Source organism: Canis lupus, chromosome 11 (genome assembly GCF_011100685.1).
Source record: "Canis lupus familiaris isolate Mischka breed German Shepherd chromosome 11, alternate assembly UU_Cfam_GSD_1.0, whole genome shotgun sequence".
In the NCBI taxonomy this organism is placed as follows: domain Eukaryota; kingdom Metazoa; phylum Chordata; class Mammalia; order Carnivora; family Canidae; genus Canis; species Canis lupus.
Genome location: NC_049232.1, coordinates 8537942 through 8556012, shown reverse-complemented (window position 1 = coordinate 8556012; position 18071 = coordinate 8537942). Strand labels below are relative to the sequence as shown.

Sequence of the window (18071 nt, the reverse complement as noted above, 5' to 3'; positions counted from 1 at the left end):
AAGGCTATAGGGGAAATTTTTATATCTTTTATTTTTTAAAGATTTTGTTTATTCATGAGAGACATGGAGAAAGAGGCAGAGACATAGGCAGAGGGAGAAGCAAACTCCCTGTGGGGAGCCCGATGTGGGACTTGATCCCAGGACACTGGGATCACGACCTGAGCCGAAGGCAGATGGTCAACCGCTGAGCCACCCAGTTGTCCCTATAGGGAAGCTTTTTAAACTGATGCATGAAGTTGAAGAAAGAAAAAACACAAAATACTCACAATGAAATGAGAAACCATTTTATACCCACTAGATTGGCACACATTTCAAAAAATCTAGTAAGATCAAATATTGGCGATGATATGGAACAAATTGAACTTGTATTCCCTGCTGAAGCATATATAAAATAGAACTGTTTTGTAGCCCATTTGTCATTGTCTCATGCAGAAAGTATAACCCAACACTTTGCTATCAGTTCTACTCCTACGTATGTACTCTGGGGAAGCTTCTATACTAGGACACATGGATTTTTATTATTTTGTTTATGAGAGCATATAACTTTAAATAACTCATAAAATTGTGACAGATTTGCAAACAGAGACGCTCTCAGAAATGAAAGAACTGCAGCTATAGGAATCAATATGGATGAATCCCTGAATTATAATATTCTGAAAATGACAAATCATAGAAGAAAAATTATGTTTTCTATAAAACTTGAAGTTCGACAAAGTTAAGCAGTGTCTTTTTTAGGATACCTGAAAGTAAGAGAATCATAAAAAATTTAGCATCATAAAAAATTTCTCTGGTTATCTCAGAGAAGGTCAAGTTGATTAGGAGAATTGCTCTTTTACTGTGAACATTCTTAAGTGAAGTTGGAGGTATGGATCTTTCTGTTTATCTCTCTGTCTATCATTCTGTCTGTCTATATTTTGGTGAGTGTGTGGAAGATACTGAGAGGAGTGTCCTGGGAATGTCAATGATCCTGGTTATATTCTGTTTCTTAAAGAGTTTAGAAGATTCAGGGATGTTCATTTTAGTCTTATACTTTCATAACTCAATGTTATGTATTTTCTTTTTAGCTATTAAAAATTTCATAATTATATATTAAAATTAAGGTATTAGAAGAATAAATACTGTATAGTAAATGATCATTGTCTCTCTGTAGCGAAATTAAAGGGTATTTTCACTTTTTGTATTATGCATTTCTTTTTTTTTAATAATAAATTTATTTTTTATTGGTGTTCAATTTGCCAACTTACAGAATAACACCCAGTGCTCATCCTGTCAAGTGCCCGTCACCCATTCACCCCCACCCTCTGCCCTCCTCCCCTTCCACCACCCCTAGTTCGTTTCCCAGTTAGGAGTCTTTCATGTTCTGTCTCCCTTTCTGATATTTCCCACACACTTCTTCTCCCTTCCCTTATATTCCCTTTCACTATTATTTATATTCCCCAAATGAATGAGAACATACAATGTTTGTCCTTCTCTGATTGACTTACTTCACTCACGGAATATTACTCAGCTATTAGAAATGACAGATACCCACCATTTGCTTCAACGTGGATGGAACTGGAGGGTATTATGCTGAGTGATGTATTATGCATTTCTAAGTCTTGTATGTCTTTTATAATGAACATGTTATATTTTGTACATAGAAAAGATATTGATGATTATAGAAGGTAAGCACAAATGCAAATTTTTTTAATGTGTTGCTAATAAAGATGGTAACCTTGAGTTACATGCTATCCTATTAAACTGTAATGAACATTAAGGAGGGCATGTGATGTGATGAGCACCAGGTGTTATATAGGACTGATGAGTCACTTCTGAAACCAATAATACATTATATGTTAATTAATTGAATTTAAATAAAAAGTTTTAAAAACTTGTGATGTCAGACTTAATACTAAAGATACTTGTTACTGAAAATCATTAGACTTGATATTTATTTTCCTTTCAGATGATCAGATAAACATCATTATATTTCATCAGAGTTTTAATGCATCCAAATTTGGGTTAGTGTTTTCGGTACAGGTATAGCATATAACTAAATTTGAAACTAATGATGACCTTTGAGGTCAAAGACTATTAATATATGCTACATTGTTATAGATAGAGTACTTTAGTATTCACTCATATGTTATACTATTAATTCCAAAAACCATTCACACTAAGTAAAAGTTTGTAGGTTGTGCAACAAATATCCTCTGTTTGCATGACACTTTCATTTTTAGAATTATAACCAAATGTAAATGTTTTATTTTGAAAAAGTCAGGGTAAAGAATATAAACATTATAATTTTAAAGGAACAAAATGTAAATTCTTTGGCCATAAAACATTCTTTATGGTAATTTAAAATGTAGTTAAAAAATTCTAATATGTAAAGAATGTTAAATGTATTAGAAGTATATAATTGATATAATTGTTCATGAAACACTGGCTTTCCATGTTACCAATTTGACACATACTTCTTGGGTTACAGTTTAGAAGCTTTTGGTATCTTCATTTTTATGGTAGAATAAGTATGTGTGAATGTGTGTACATATGTATGTGATTAGACAAATATAATAGTTATAGAAAAGGCTTTTTGACGTCTATTTTCCTTATGTGACTATACAATTTAAAAAATTGCATGACATTTATTCCCTTTAGATTTTTTTTCTCCAAATGAGTGCTCTAAAAATGTCAGTTTGAATTAAAACATAATGTTTGGAAGAGATAATTTATTTATGTTCTTGATGTAGATTTCAATAACATGCTGAGTTTACTTGGGTTAAATTTTTCCTTTATCACAAAAGAAATTGCTAAAAATATTTGGATTTTGCATTATAGAAAATGGTGTTAGAATTGCATAGAATAAAATAAAGTGATCCTTTCAATATTTCTAGAAGAGTACTGGATAAGCACTACATATTTTTAACTAAACACAGTTCATATTTGGTTCATAAAATCTAAGTGCTTTTCTGGGTGTTATATGTTGCAAATTGAATTTAAATAAAATTTAAAAAATCTAAGTGCTTTCTATAGATGTTTCAGCTTAAATGGAGGTATATCCCTCTTTTCTATAGTATGAACAATTGGCTAGATTTCGTTCTTGTAGGAATTATGTGTTATTAGTGGGTTCTTCCTGCTTATAAACTTAGTAAATTCCCTCAAAAGAGATAAATTATGATTAATAATGTTTCCCAATTCCAGCTTTTCTATGTAAAAGTTAATCATTGTCTAAAGCAGTTGTTTATCGACTTTATAAGTTTGAATCAGACAGAAATCCCTAACCTCTATATATAGATCTTATTCTCCACTTATTTCCACATCTGTTTCATTAGTAAACTCACAACCCTCCCTAAATTTCTGTATTCACTGCTGGGTTTGAATTTACAGCTGTAGTTTATTTTCTGATGATGATGATTAGTGTTCATTAATTTAGTCAATATTTATTGAACACTAGCTACTGTCATGGGCACTGTTCTTGACATTAGAATATAATGGTATATAAAATAGACAGTCCATGTCCTAATGGAGCTTTGCATTGGGTGGAAACAAATAGCAATTGAGATCGATATATAATTATAAATTAAATTCTGTGAATGGAATATAAGGAGTGCTTTAAAATGGGGGTTTGATTGAAATGGGAGATTCATGAAGGCCTCTTTAGCATTTGAGAACTGAAGGCTTAAGTAGTAGTTAGCAGAGCAATGAAAAGTGTAAAGAAGTTTCCTTACCTGGTCTGGCTGGTATACAGTGACAGAGAAAGGGGAGGGTAGTGTTGATGACATAGGTGATTTATTGGCCATGTGAAGGATTCTGCTTTGTGCCCAGCTAAGGATTTTAATTGGAGTAATAACATGATCAGTGTGTTTTTTAAAGAATCACTTACTTGGCTGTCAACATAGAGAATGATTTACTAGAAGGCTAAAATGGAAGCAAGATGTCCAGATCAGCATTTGTAGAGATTCAGGCTGGAAATGATGGTGACTTGGAAGAAGTGAGTACTGTCATTGGAGAGAAAGTTATTTAAAAATAGAAGTCTTGCTAACGGTGACACACTTTGTGTGTGTCTCTGGCTTAGAATGTTGACCTTGTCTAGTAGAAAAAGAACTAATTAATATAGATGGAGTTAGGGTTCTAGATATTGCCAATAAATTAAATATACACAGACAGCTTTTATATGAATGAAGGAAGTGATGGGAATCTTAATAAGATAATAGTTAAACTACAGAAGAAGCTTTCATTAAGCAGATGGTGAAAACAACAGTAAACCACAATTTGTTAAGTATTGCATATCATCATAGTGATATTTTTATTGTAACTAATGCTTTTCACAAAGATGTGTGGAATTAACATGCCACTGTTTTGATTAACTGTCTAATAGAATTTTCATTTAAATTGCTTGAAAAGATGAATGACGAGCTGTGGGAAATTCAGTTTTGATTTGAAATCAGAATTTTTTTCTTACTGAATAGTGAGAAATCCCTATAATTTGATAAGAGTTCTCCAGTTCATTTTCTTTTCCCATATTCTTTTCACTCTCCCTTGTAGTTGTCGTTTTTCCACCATTTTTTAGGGTGGGAGTTCTTCATGAATTTATTTGTCAAACTTAGTATCTAACATTTATGTACATATTTTTCATACTACAAAGTTGACAGAATTATGCCATCTTGCTGAAGGGAATGTCCTGTATCATTAATGGCTATTACACAGGACTTTATGGTGTCCAGATTGTGTTTGAATGGATACATTTAAGAAATACCGATTCATTTTTTGGATTTCACTAGCTCTCTTAAATACTCTGAGAAAATAATTAATAGGACAAGTATAGGCATCATGTAACATCTCAACATGTTGACGACACTTGACACTTGAATCGATAGTAGTTTTAATAAAATTAAATTCCACAACACTACACAATAGATACACATTGTATTTCTATTTAGCACCTTTTCAGCTCTCAAACAGAATAATTGTTACATATTTGAGTTTTAAAATTTTACTTATCATTCAGCAGCTATTTATATCCCTAGCACTCTGGTATGCTGACAGGAAGTAGGGTTTAGGGTAACAATTTGGCTGTTTATTGTTCTTTAAATAATAGTGAAATAATATTATGTTTGCATGTGTATCTGTTTGATATTGCATGTGCAACTTTTTTTACTTTGTTCAGTGAAGAATAAGAAGGTATGTGAGGTTTAATCAGGGCCCCGACAGTGTTCACCTGAGTGATGGGAGATAATGGGAATCTAAGAATTTTAGAACTTGAAAGAATCTAAGAGACAGGTGTAAGTCAGTTATTTTATTTATTAGGGAAGTGAGACTCTGAAGACTAAGTATACCTACCCAGGGTCACACAGCTAATTGCAACTAACTGTCCTCTGTTTTCTGGTTTGATTTTAGCGTTTTGTATAGCAGAGAAAACCACTAATAATAATAAAAGAGTGTTTATTGAGCTAATGCTTATCATGATAATTTTTAATAACATGCTTTATTTTAAGGTGTGTATAAAACATGTTTCCAGTCAAGAGATACTTTATGCTCATATAGCCACCATTTAAGCAATAGAATGTTGTTGGCACCCCAAAAGGCCTAGTTCCCCTTTCTACCATGTGTCCCTACCTCCTTCACCACCTTTCATACCTCCAGAGGTAACAGTATCCTGACCTTTATTGCAATTATCTTATTTTATTTATAAATATATGTAGCCCTAAATGTTAGAGTTTTGCCTAATTTTTGAACTTTTTGGAAACCAAGCCGTACTATGGATGCTTTCTTGTATATTGTCTTTCTTCAGTATCATATCTTTAAGACTCATCTGTGTCATGTACATATTTGGACTTTGCTCATTTTCATTATGTGGATATGTTACTATGCATTCTGTTATTGGTAGACATTGGGGTTGTTTTCAGCTTGGAGCTATTATGATAGGTGCTTCTGTGAATCTTCTTGTGCATATATAGCTTGATGTACATATGCAAGAGTTCCTTTCAGTATATACATAGACATGAAATAGATAGGTCATGGGTTAAGCATAATTTCAGTTTTACTAGATTGAACCAAATTGCTTTTAATGATTGTAACTGTTTACGTGCCCACCAGTGATGTATGGCTGTTGTTCCTCTAACATTTGGTAAGGCCAGTGTTCTAAAGTTTTTGCCAATCTTATGAGTGTGTAGTAGCTTCTCATTTTGTTTTAATTATTATGTTTATTAATGTGATTTAACACTTTTTAAAATACTTTTATTAGCCACTTAGATGTTCTTTTTGTTGAATTATGTATTAACATCTCTTAGCCATTTTTCTTTTAGCTTTTTGACTTTTTTCTTATTGGTTTCTAGGAGTTCTTTATGTATTCTGGGTCTGAGCCATTTGGGAATTGTATAATTACAAATATATTGTCTTTTCACTCTTTTTATACTGTGTTTTGGTAAATGGAATTTTAGATTTTAATGTCGTTGAATTTCTTAGTCCTTTTTTTTTTTTCCAGTTAATGTTTTTTTGTGTTACAACATTCATTCTTACCTCTCTCATATTCTCTCATGTTACCTTCTAAAAGTTTGCAGTTTTATCTTTTATGTTTGTATTTAATCTACCTGTAATTGATTTTTGTATTTGGTGTGAACTATGGGTCTAATTTCATTTTTTCCTCTTATATGGCTGCCTGGATTATTGCACATTTATTGTCTCAGCACCATTCACTGAAAATGCCTGTATAAAACTGCGTTGGAGTGCTACCTCTATCATATATCACTTGTGCACCTATGTGAAAATATATTTCTATGCTTTAAATTCTTTTCTGTTGGTTTATACGTCTCTCTGCCAGTTCCACACGGTCTATCAATGTTGCTTTCTTTACATGAAGTCTAACTGGTAGAGCAGGTTTTTCTGCTGTGTTCTTCAAGAATACTTTATCATTTTTCCCCTTAGCATTAACATATAATTTCAGAATCAGCTTTATGAATCACACAAAAAAACCCTCTTCAGATTTTTACTGAGATTACATTAATTCATAAGTCAAATTTTGAGAATTAACATCTATGCAGTACTTTTTATCCTGTGAACATAGTGTATGTCTCCTTTTATTTAGGATTTTGCTATCTTGCTCTATAAAATACAGACTGTAATTGAGACAGTGATATATAGATATTTATAAATCTACATGTTTGGTTCAGTTGTACACAAAAAGTCAAATAATTAGTATAAATGCACCCAAGTCTTAGAAGTTCTGATACTCTGAAACACATAATTTCTTACTATTAAGGTAACTTGTACTCTTTATTGTTCACAGGAACATAGCAACCTGTTGTTAATTAATTCTTTTTTATGTCTCTCTGCACTGTCATAAAATCAATTAAACATTACAGATTAAGTCACACACATGAAGAAGTATTGGAAGATGAGAAAATATGTAGAAAACATTTGCCAGGTAATATTATCATGCAAGTTCATGCAAGAAATAAATTTTTTTTCTTTTAAAAGTGACTTTCAAAAATACTTAAATTCTTGGTCTATTTTTTGTTATATGGTATTGTATGGGGATGTTTTAAAGAAATATCTAAAAAAAAAGAAATATCTAAAGATACGGATATAAAATCTAATTATTTTATGATGATGGCACTTTCTAATGATGCTCAGATCACGTACTTCAAAGGTAAAAGAATAAAAACCTAGTATTTTCCTTGTCTATAAATAATATCTTGAGTGAAAATATTTCTACTTTTTTTTTTTAACCTCCACAGGCTTTTAACTCTAGGAATATTTTATTCACCTGGCAAAGTGACCTTTTTTTTTTTTTCTCCTGGTATTCAGTAAAACCTCTCTCTTCTTCTCTCTCCTGTTCCATAGCTTTTCTTCTTCCATCATGTAAAAGCTGACTTCTGGCTCTGTCCTAAATTCCACCTCATTCCACACCCTTGGTTAGGCTGTTCATCTGGATGTATTGTAGTAAATCTGAGAGCTTCACAGTTATTCATTAGATTATGAAGAAAGAAAGCATTGTGAATTACCACCGCCACCATCCTGATCCCCATCAGTAGCATCAGTACAACCACCTTCCTCACCATCTTTGCCTGTATTGAGCACTTACTGTATGGCGTGCATTGCTAAACACTCCCTTCAGACTAGCTCCTCAAAGCAGTCATCCTCTGAAGTTGTCAACGTTTTAGGCTCTGAGAATTCAAGAAACTTGTTGGAAGCTACCCAACTATTATGTAGATTTAAATTTAGGTGTGTCTAACTTCCCATCTCATGCTTTTAGTTGTTTATTGTTCCTTCCGGAATGCATCCCAATTCATACACACTATTTTAATTCAAAGTTACAGAAGAAACAAAAGTTTTTAATAAATAAAATGTACAATTTAATTCAGTGAATTTTATTTTATTTTTTTTAAAGATTTTATTTATTTATTCATGAGAGACAGAGAGAGAGAGAAAGAGACATAGGCAGAGGAGAAGCAGGCTCCATGCAGGGAGCCCAGTGTGGGATATGATTCTGGGACTGCAGGATCACACCCTGAACCAAAGGCAGACACCTAATCACTGAGCCACCCAGGTGTCCCTAACAGTGAATTTTAAAATAAGCCTTATCTGGCAAACCAACTGATGAAGCAATGATATAATATATGCTTTATTTCACACTTAGGCTAATTTATGATTCATTTTTCTATAGCCATTTATGAAGCCATTATGGCTTCTGAAACAGTACTGCTAATTGTTGAATGAGGTTTATCTTTGGTGAAAAATGTTTGACTAGCAAGACATTATAAAATTGATTATTATTTAGATAAGACTAGTTCATAAGTCACTTTCTCATATCCTGAATAAGTTTCTAATTCAAGTTTCTTGATAAAGGATATAAACTGATATAAACCTAATGTGAAAGAGTGCATATCTATAAGTGTATTTAGGTGTTGGACATTTTGAGTTTCAGTGAATATAACATAAGTTAGTTTCTATAGCATTGTTCAACAGAGACTTGTCTTTAGTAACTGTTGTTGGAAAAACTAGGATTCGGGACAGCAGAAAGTAATGCAGAGACTTGTAATCTATAGTGACATTCTTTTTCGACATTGTTTGGTGGTGTAAAGTTTTGTTAATTTACCAACATTACTCTAAAGTTATTGTCAATAATATTAAAGAAGTTTTATTTTCATGCCTCCATTAATTCTTTAAAGAGGAAGCTTATAAATTCAAATAAATATTTGTTTTATTGAATTATGAGAGATTATTATGTTTCAGTATTATTTTCAATTTTAGGAAAATTCTGTAAATTCAGAAATTTTTAAAGAATAATCAGGACTAAGAACAAGGAGATCGAAAGATTACTTCAATTCTTTGATCCCATGAATTTTTGTGTTTGTACTTTGCTTCTGGATATATTTCCATACCCACAGTTCCATTGACTTCAGATATGGCTAAATTGGGAGTTTTGTGAAAGACAAACTGGCAGATTAGATGTTTTTCTTAACAAGATAAATCAGTGATCAAGATATTTGGCTAAATTTGTGAGTTAGTAGAATTTTAATTTTGTATCATTATTTGGAGTTGCTAAAATTTGAAATTTGTAAGTGCTTAATTTTCAGGCTTATCAATTGTGTATTTGCAATTTTAACATGAAAGTTTTTGTATTTTGGAGAATTAACACCTAACTTATTTCTCATTTTGATGTATAAATTTTAAACCAAAGCTATTCTACAAGTGGAGGGGTTTTTTTGGAAATAGGTTTTCCCAGAGAAGTTCCGTTATGAAATGACATTTCTCAGGCCAACTCAGAAAAAAAAAAGAAAAGTAACTTGAACAATCACGTATTTAGGAAGTAACACTAATATTACCATTTTATCTATAACTAATGCCTGTTTCACTTTTATTTTCATCAAATTTTCTGTGTTTCAACATTAGTCCTGAAATCTCTACGAAAGAATTTTGTAGGCTTCAGAGTGTGGCAGTGCTGGATTAAGGCATGGATACTGATGTTTGTGAGTAACTTTCATACTGTGTAGAAGAAGACCCTTCCTTCTATATCATTGTTTTAAAACCATGTTCAGAAGAACCCTACAATTCTTGAGAGTTGCCTCAGTCTTGCTTTCCAGAAGACTAGCTTTGTTTTTATTTGTTTCATGTTTTGAAGTTTGCCTAACCTTTAATTATTAGCTTGGTGATAGAGTTCTGCTCTTGAATAAGACTTTATAGATTCATTTGTCTGCTCTACCATGACTGATTTTAGAACCTTGAGTTAGTTACTTCACCTTCTGTGCTTTTGTTCTGTCTTGAGTACAATGGAGCTCATAATAGTACTTACTTCATAGGGTCTTTGTGAGTATTAAAAGTGACAGTATGTGCACATTATCTGGTAGGGCACTTAGCGTCTAGTAAGTACATGAAACTTTGAACATAAGTGGCTAAGTCTTTGTTAGAACTGGCAACTGTCTGATGCCAAAGTTAGACTCTTACCACTATTAGATCATATTGTTGAATTAAACTGAGGGAATGAAAGGAATGAAGGGGATTGAAAGATTAAGGCTAGGGGAAAAGATTTAGTGCCTCTCTTTCAGAGGTCTGCTCATAGGCTTAGATGATGAATCTTGCTTGTGGAAGGTCATAGAAGAAAGGCTGCTGAAGAAAGGAGGGTTTTTATGTGTGTCTTCCAGTGGTGAAGACTTTAGGATACTACTAAAAGGGAGTTTATTTCAGCCTATTCTAGACAAGAAGTGTTTCAGGATGCCTGGAAAATAGATTGCTTTTCCTAGAAACCTATAAGAAGGAGGCTGATCAAGTGATTAGAAGGTCTTGTGATTCTTAATAATTGAGAAACTCAGTAATTTTATTTAGTAATGAAACTTGGCTTAAAATAGCCTTAGTACAGATAACAAGTAGTCACCATCAAATTATAAAGATAAAACATTTGTGAGGCCTGGAGGTATGAATTAAAGTTTTAATTTTGAGGTCTTTTTTTAGTTTATTTTGTTTGACAAATGAATTGACTATATTATAGTAAATTATTTAAAAATGCTTACATTATATTATGCAGGGAAGCCATGGCATGTTATTGCCTTGCATATTTACTTGTTTTGTGGCCCTAAAAGCTGTTACTAAACTACTGTACATGCTATGTCATCCAGATTTTTAATGACACGTCACTTAACAAAAACAGCTAAAGTTTTGCTAGGAAGGAAACATTTGAAAAAGCCCTTTTTAAAGGTGATCAGTTTCAGACTGTTAACTAGGTATTCTTGTGTGTTAAATATATATTTAAGATTTAATAGGAGAGAAGGAAGGAAGGCATTATAACAAAAGAGTTTCCAGGAATTCAAATTTTAGCCAATTCAGAGAATCAATGGAAAAGATCTGATGCTAAATCTAGAAACAAGAATTGGAAGAGTTGGCTGTTTCTAAAATGGGAGTTATATTATAGCCTCACAATCCATACTGGTAGAATTCTAAACCAACCACTGATTTTCCTGTTCCTAAAGAAGTTACATCAAGAATAGTCAAACGACTTAAACCCAAAGAGAACTAGCTTCCAAAAAGTTCAAAATTACTGAAGTGTTCTTTGAGTCAGCATGGCTTTTCATATTTGGAAATTAAGTTTCTATGTAATAATTATATATCACTATTATAATAATTATATGATACATTAATTGTACTATGATATATAATTATAGTTAATATTATATATTATATATAACTTAGGATTGATTGCTAAAAGATAGGTTTTAACACCATTAGGTCCATCTATAAGAATTTTATAGGTGAGGAAGAACTGAGAAATGAAATAACTTGATTAAGATTAATTGATTAGCTATTATCAGGTTTGATATAATAATCCTGGTCTTTCAACAGACTCTCATACTTTAGTCAGATATTAATTTTTTCTTTTATTGGAATGGTTATTTTTGCCTTGGATTTTCTTGAATTTTTCTTTAAGACAAGGCACTTTCTGACATTATTTATTATGATGCCTGTGATTTCTCAAGAAGATGGATCAACAGTATTTCTTTTTGTTTTTGCTCATTTACCTACTGAATCAAGAGTGGTGAAGGTAAGATAGCACAAAAGCATAATAGACCCTGTGAGATCACATTAACACACTCTAATAACATGCATATTGATGGTATGACAGATCTTAGTTACTTACACTTTTAAATATATCTGGTCCTGGAGAAATGATTTGTGAAGGACATTATGAAGTCTTCTAACCTTTGGTAAATTTCAGAATCTGAGTTTTTATATAGCCATGTGGGTCACAGTAAGAAGTGAAACTCTTCTCTGAAATAACAAACTTCTTTTTTATTTTTTAAAATATTATTTTATTTTATTTTTTACAAACTTCTTTTTTAAAAATCAAATTTGTTCCAGGGGTGCCTGGGTGGCACAATTGGTTAAGCCTTGACTCTTGGCTTCAGCTCATGTTGAGATCTCAGTGTTGTGAGATTGAGCCCTTCATGGGGCTCTGCAGTCAGCGCAGAGTCTGTTTGAGATTCTCTCGCCTTCTTCCTCTGCCCCTGCCTCCTGCTCACTCTCTCTCTCTCTCAAATAAATAAAATAAATCTTAAAAAAAAAGAAATAGAATCAAATTTGTTCCAATAAGCAAAATTTATTATGAACTTTGCATGTTTCCCAAAGTTGTTTTTGTTGTAATCAGAGATTTATTATCAAATTCTCCAGTTATAGACTTGAGTGCTGAAAGCAGTAGCTGGCTGTACTCTGTTTTCTAGTTGACCTGAAGTCATATCAAAGCTGTTAGTAATTACAGTTAATCAACATTATGAATTATTCTTACAGTTATGTAATCATAGGCTTTCTTTTTATCATTATACATCTTTCTGTAACCATTTGTCTCCATCTCTTTCCCTCCCTGCATCTATTTTCCGTGTTTTACTAAGTTGGTAGAAATGCAGAGTGATTTTAATGTATGATTATTTCTAAAACATTATCAGTTAAATATGCTGTAAAGAATGCTTTCCAAAACTAAATACATTCTATAGTAAATCTTTTACAATGCCAACTTTGCTTTTCTCCCTTTCTCTTCCTCTCTCCCTCTTCCTCTTTTTGAGGATACAAGTTGTAGAGAATTCTTGGAACAAAATGCATTCAGAGTAGAAGGACCATATGTCTCATCATGGGGAGACTGCATAAGTAACAAGGGAAGAAGAGGACTGAGGGACAAGTTTCCATTGTGAAGGGATGAGAGACTCACGTAACTTCAGAGGTGGTAGAAAAGGAGAAAGAACACCTGATTTTATTAAGTTGCTGTGTGTTAAGACATAGACACCACTACTTCATTCCACATGCTTATATATTTTATGAGTAAAAGCTGAAATTCTCATCTACCCACAAATCTTTAAATGTGATTCTGTAAAGAGTGTGGGCTAAGAATTTAGTTTCATGAGTGTAAGATTACTTGAGATTCATTTAATTAAAATAGGAATCAAAAGGTCAGAATGTTGACATTTGATGTTTTTTTTCTTTCTTATGTCAGACTCTGTGTCAATCATCAGGTCTCTCTCAGCTAAACGTGTGTGTATGTGCACGTGTGCATACAGTCATACACCTGTCAATTTATATTAAGAAATAATGGAAGACTAAACCATAAAATTAAATTAAAAAAACCTGTCAGTTCTCCAAGTGATTAATTATTTTCACTTTCACTACAATGCATGAAGGTTTCATTTGTTCCATATTCTCTCCATTTGGTGGTGGTAGTCTTTTTGATTTTAACTGTTTTAGCAAGTGTGAAATGTTATCTCATTGTGATTTTAATTTTCATTAAGTCATATGAGCACTTTTACATGTACCTATTTGCCTTTCTTATATTTTCTTTTGTGAGGTGTCTTTTCATTCTTATGCCCACTGGGAAGGCGTTATTAGTCTTTTTACTTACAATTTGTAGAATTCGCATGTATTTTGGATATATTTTCAATATCAGATATATGTGTAAGTATCCTCTTTGTTTAACAATAACAATAACCAGGGATCCCTGGGTGGCGCAGCGGTTTGGTGCCTGCCTTTGGCCCAGAGCGCGATCCTGGAGACCCGGGATCGAATCCCATATCAGGCTCCCAGTGCATGGAGCCTGCTTCTCCCTCTGCCTCTCTCTCTCTCTCTCTTTCTCTCTGTGACTATCATAAATAAATTTAAAAAATTAAAAAAAAAACAATAACAATAACCAAAGGATATTATGTATGAAAGATACTGATACGTTTAATATTTTTTTTGAAAAAGGATTTATTTATTTATTTGAGAGAGAGAGAGAGCATGAGCGGGGTGGGAGGGTGGTGCAGAAGTAGAGGGAGAGTAAGAATCTCAAGCAAACTCCCTGCTGAGCTTGGAGCTGATGTGGGGCCTGATCTCATGACCCTGAGATCATGACCTAAGCTGAAATCAAAAGTTGGATGCTTACCCAACTGAGCCATTGAGCTTCCCAATGCCTTTAATACTTCTAAACTGGTGATTTTGGAAGGAAATTAACTAGTAGTTAAAACATAGACTTTATAATTTTAAATTTAAAACAAAATTATATTCTGTTATTCTGTTTTTTGGTTTCAGGTGCAGTTAAAAACTAGCATTTCTAGTCAGTATGTAATTCGGACGCAACCAACTAATAGGTGCCTTTCTACACTGGAATGTGCAGCTGCTGCTCTTTCCATTTTGGAGAAAAATAATTACATACAAGAGGTATGTCTTTGGAAGGTTATATATTTTTTGAAAGTAAGCATTTTGGTTAGATTTTATCTAGAAAATTTAGAAATGCGTAATTTATGAGATTTGCAACTCAGGTGTCAAATTGAATGTATCTGTGATAGAAATTTGTGTGCATTTATAACCTTCTTTCCCCCCTCTGGTATTTTTCTGTGTTAGTTTAGCATCCAGATTGCATTATTTAAATATTCATTCTAAGCTGTGCAAACAGCATTTGTAATAAGCTAAATTGCTTTTAAGTAGTACAACATTAAATACAGGGGTTTTTTGGTTAGATTTTTCTTTAATTATTTTGTATATTTCTTTTAGCATTTTGTTTTCTTAGACACAACTTTTTTCTTTTATAATTAAAAGAATATTTTACAGCAACTCTTTTTTCTATTGGTGCTTTTATTTAAGAAGGTGTACCAACTTTCTGTTTATCTTATTCACTGCTTGCTTAGTTAGAGTAGAAGAAAGATAATTTTTTGAGAAAAAAACACCTGCAGAATATGAAAAGGTTATAACCTGCAATCATCATTTTATTTAATTTCCATAAAAGCCTGATGATTTCATATATAATTAATAATCATAAGTAAAGAATAATGTTCATCGAGCTCACAAACAACACCTCCATCTTTTGGAACATGTAGGAAACTTTGCAGTTAAGGCAAAAGAAAAAAAAGAATAGCAAAATAAGATAAATTGTTAGACTTTTTTAATCACTGAAGATTTTTTTTTTTTGAAGATTTTTGATAAATATAACTCAAGAAGAAAAGTCAGAGGATAATAAGCATAGCTAAATGGGGTTTTAGGACTCTTCTTTCTGACACATACAATACACACATATACAGAGTACTCATTCCTGCCTCCTCTGTCTCTCCCTGTCTCTCTCTTTCTCTCTCTCTCATGATACACTATGGGTACTATTACAAGAGTGTGCCTTACCCATGAAGGAAATTTCAGTAATGAATAAAAGCTCAGATCAGAGAAACTGGATAAGTTACCAAGAAAAAGAACAGAAGATGTCCAGAGCAAGGAGAGTTAAAGAATGCCAGGAGCAAGTCTTGAATTGCCTTTTGCCTCTTCTCTACCCTAAGCTATGGGAAATGTCAGAGTTGGAGGCTTTTCTTCTTTTGAAAAGAAGTAGGCTTTCATGAGTAGGCTTTTTGTGTGTGTGTATCTGTGTAAGTAAGTAGACTTTATTTTGTGTCTAGGCAATTTCTCTGGCTATTCTCTCTCCTTTGAGAAAGAAAAAAATTTCATGAGGAACCATACATCTTTTTCTAAATGACCAGAGAGTGTTTTCAACTTTTCTCCCTCCACTCTAACTTTAGCACCTGCTCCCATGTACCTAGCCATCAACATAGCACTTTATATACCCCTATACTTGTTTTTCCATTTTGTTTATATATTCTTGAAAAAAATAACGTACTCTTTTTAGGTATCTTAAGGATGAAGCTGAGTGCTATTATTTAAACTCGCTTTCTGTACAGTCTCTGTATTTTCCATTTTGTTGATTTAAAATTCTATGATCAGCCAACATCAGACCAAGGACCCATTAAATGTTCAAATCTTGAGGGAAATATGTAATATTCTTTGGCTGTGGATTTGAAACTTTATTTCTTCTCCTCCTTTTGGGTTCTGAAAAGAATTGCCTATGGACTTATATCTCTTATTTCTACATTGGAATTAGGTCTTTACTTCAATTCTAAATAGAAACTTTAATATTGGTAGTGGTAGTGATTTAATAATGTTGTAATATAGTAGGGCTAGGGTTTTTTTTATCATTTTTGTACTGCTACTGCCAATGCTGCTACTGCTCCTCCCTTCCTAGTTTCATAAGATGTATGATTCTGGTATTAGTTAAGGTACAGTTACAACAGGAAGCTTACCTTAAGTTCTGAGTACAATATCTAACAACAAGCAAAGTTCAAGATACAGAATGGCGACAGGATCCGTCCTGTCTTCAGCTTTTGTTATTGTCTGTGGATCAAATTGTACATGAAATCCCAAAGTGATAGCCAGGTCCTGCAGTTCTCTTTCTGTTTGCTTTGATCACCAGGAGTAGTCATACTTCAGTGGCCAGGAGTGGAAAAAGGGTGTTTGACAATCAGATGGGTGATTTGGGAGGTGCTGATAAGATTCTTGGCTGGAGCACAAGCAGAAGAAATGCATAATGGAACATCCCAAGTTGCTTATTATTACAGCTGGCAAAAAATAAAAAATAAAAATAAAAAATTAGCTTTCCCAGTAGGGGAATCCCAAGTTTAGCCTGTTCAGATCTGGCTACAATTAAAAATATATATATATCAGTTCATTCCTCTGAGAAATGCAGTTACCATCTGTTCTGAACATAGGTGTGTTCCCTTTCATGGAGAGGAAGACTGTGACCTATATTTTCCCCCCAGTAACCTTTAATTAGGGGCCTCCTAATGAAATATTAAGACAATGGGGCAGAGTAGTAATTTTTCAGCTGGCTTTATTCTGCTGAATAAAGGTAAGTAGGGCTCCTCAAAATAAAGAACTTGGCATGGAATAGCCTTCTTAGTCTGTTGTTTCATCCTCGTCCTTTATTCCTGAGCAGTTTTTGAGACACTAACAGTAGCTCTGGGTGAGCTTTGAAGCAGATTTGAATGAAACCTCCATCACTTATCATCATCACTTTTTGCCCCTGAGCAAGTCACATAATCTTCTTGTGCTTGTTAATTTATCTACAATGTATCAAGAATAGTTACCTCTTAGTACTGTTGTAGAATAATGTGTGTTAATTGCCAAACACCGGGAGCTCCAGAAGCATTAATCCCTGTGTTGTTGTTCCTTGCCGGTCCCCCTTCCCCCCAGATTCTTGCCAATACATTGACCAAAATTCTGAAGTGAAGGTTGGTAATTTACATTCACCTATTGTAATATTTACCAGGGCTTTTCACACCTTGGAAGTCTTGAACTTGGGAATCTTTTTTATAATGGAATTTTTTCTGCTTAAGTTACCTTATGAGCCTGTATAGCTAAACAGGGTCAAGCTGTGTGTATAGTCTATGTGCCTTAACTCTGCTCAACAATAGTAGCTGGTCAGTAAGGATCCCTGGAGAACTGTCATTTTATACATGCAGACAGAAGGATTTACAAAACACTGATTTCCCTTCAGATAAACTTTTAGAAATGAACTTGTTTTGAAAGTGGAGGATTTTCTTTGTTCCTCTGAACAAGTCTATTTCTCCTATAGCTTCTCATTGCCTCAGATCTGTTAGTTCATACAGAAGCCTTGTTGTTTATTATCAGGTATTGTGCTAAACATATTAAATGCATCCACTTACTATAACCTAATAATGACCCTGTAAGCTTGACATCAGTTTCCTCATTTTACAGATTAATAAAATGACAAGGAGAGGTTGTATGATTTACCTGGGAACACATAG

At 33.1% G+C, this 18071-nt stretch overlaps 1 protein-coding gene across 5 annotated transcripts in view; it reads left to right on the top strand.

Moving 5' to 3' along the window:
* DTWD2 (DTW domain containing 2) overlaps window positions 1-18071 on the top strand; it is a 112910-nt gene that overhangs the window by 85346 nt on the left and 9493 nt on the right. For all 5 annotated transcript variants that reach the window (XR_005366559.1, XR_005366560.1, XR_005366558.1 and 2 more), the window contains exon 5: window positions 14521-14649. Coding sequence is in view for 2 of the 5 variants with exons in the window: in XM_038551866.1 (XP_038407794.1) it covers window positions 14521-14649 (129 nt within the window). In the remaining 3 variants the exon portion in view is untranslated. The remainder of the gene's footprint in view (window positions 1-14520; window positions 14650-18071) is intronic.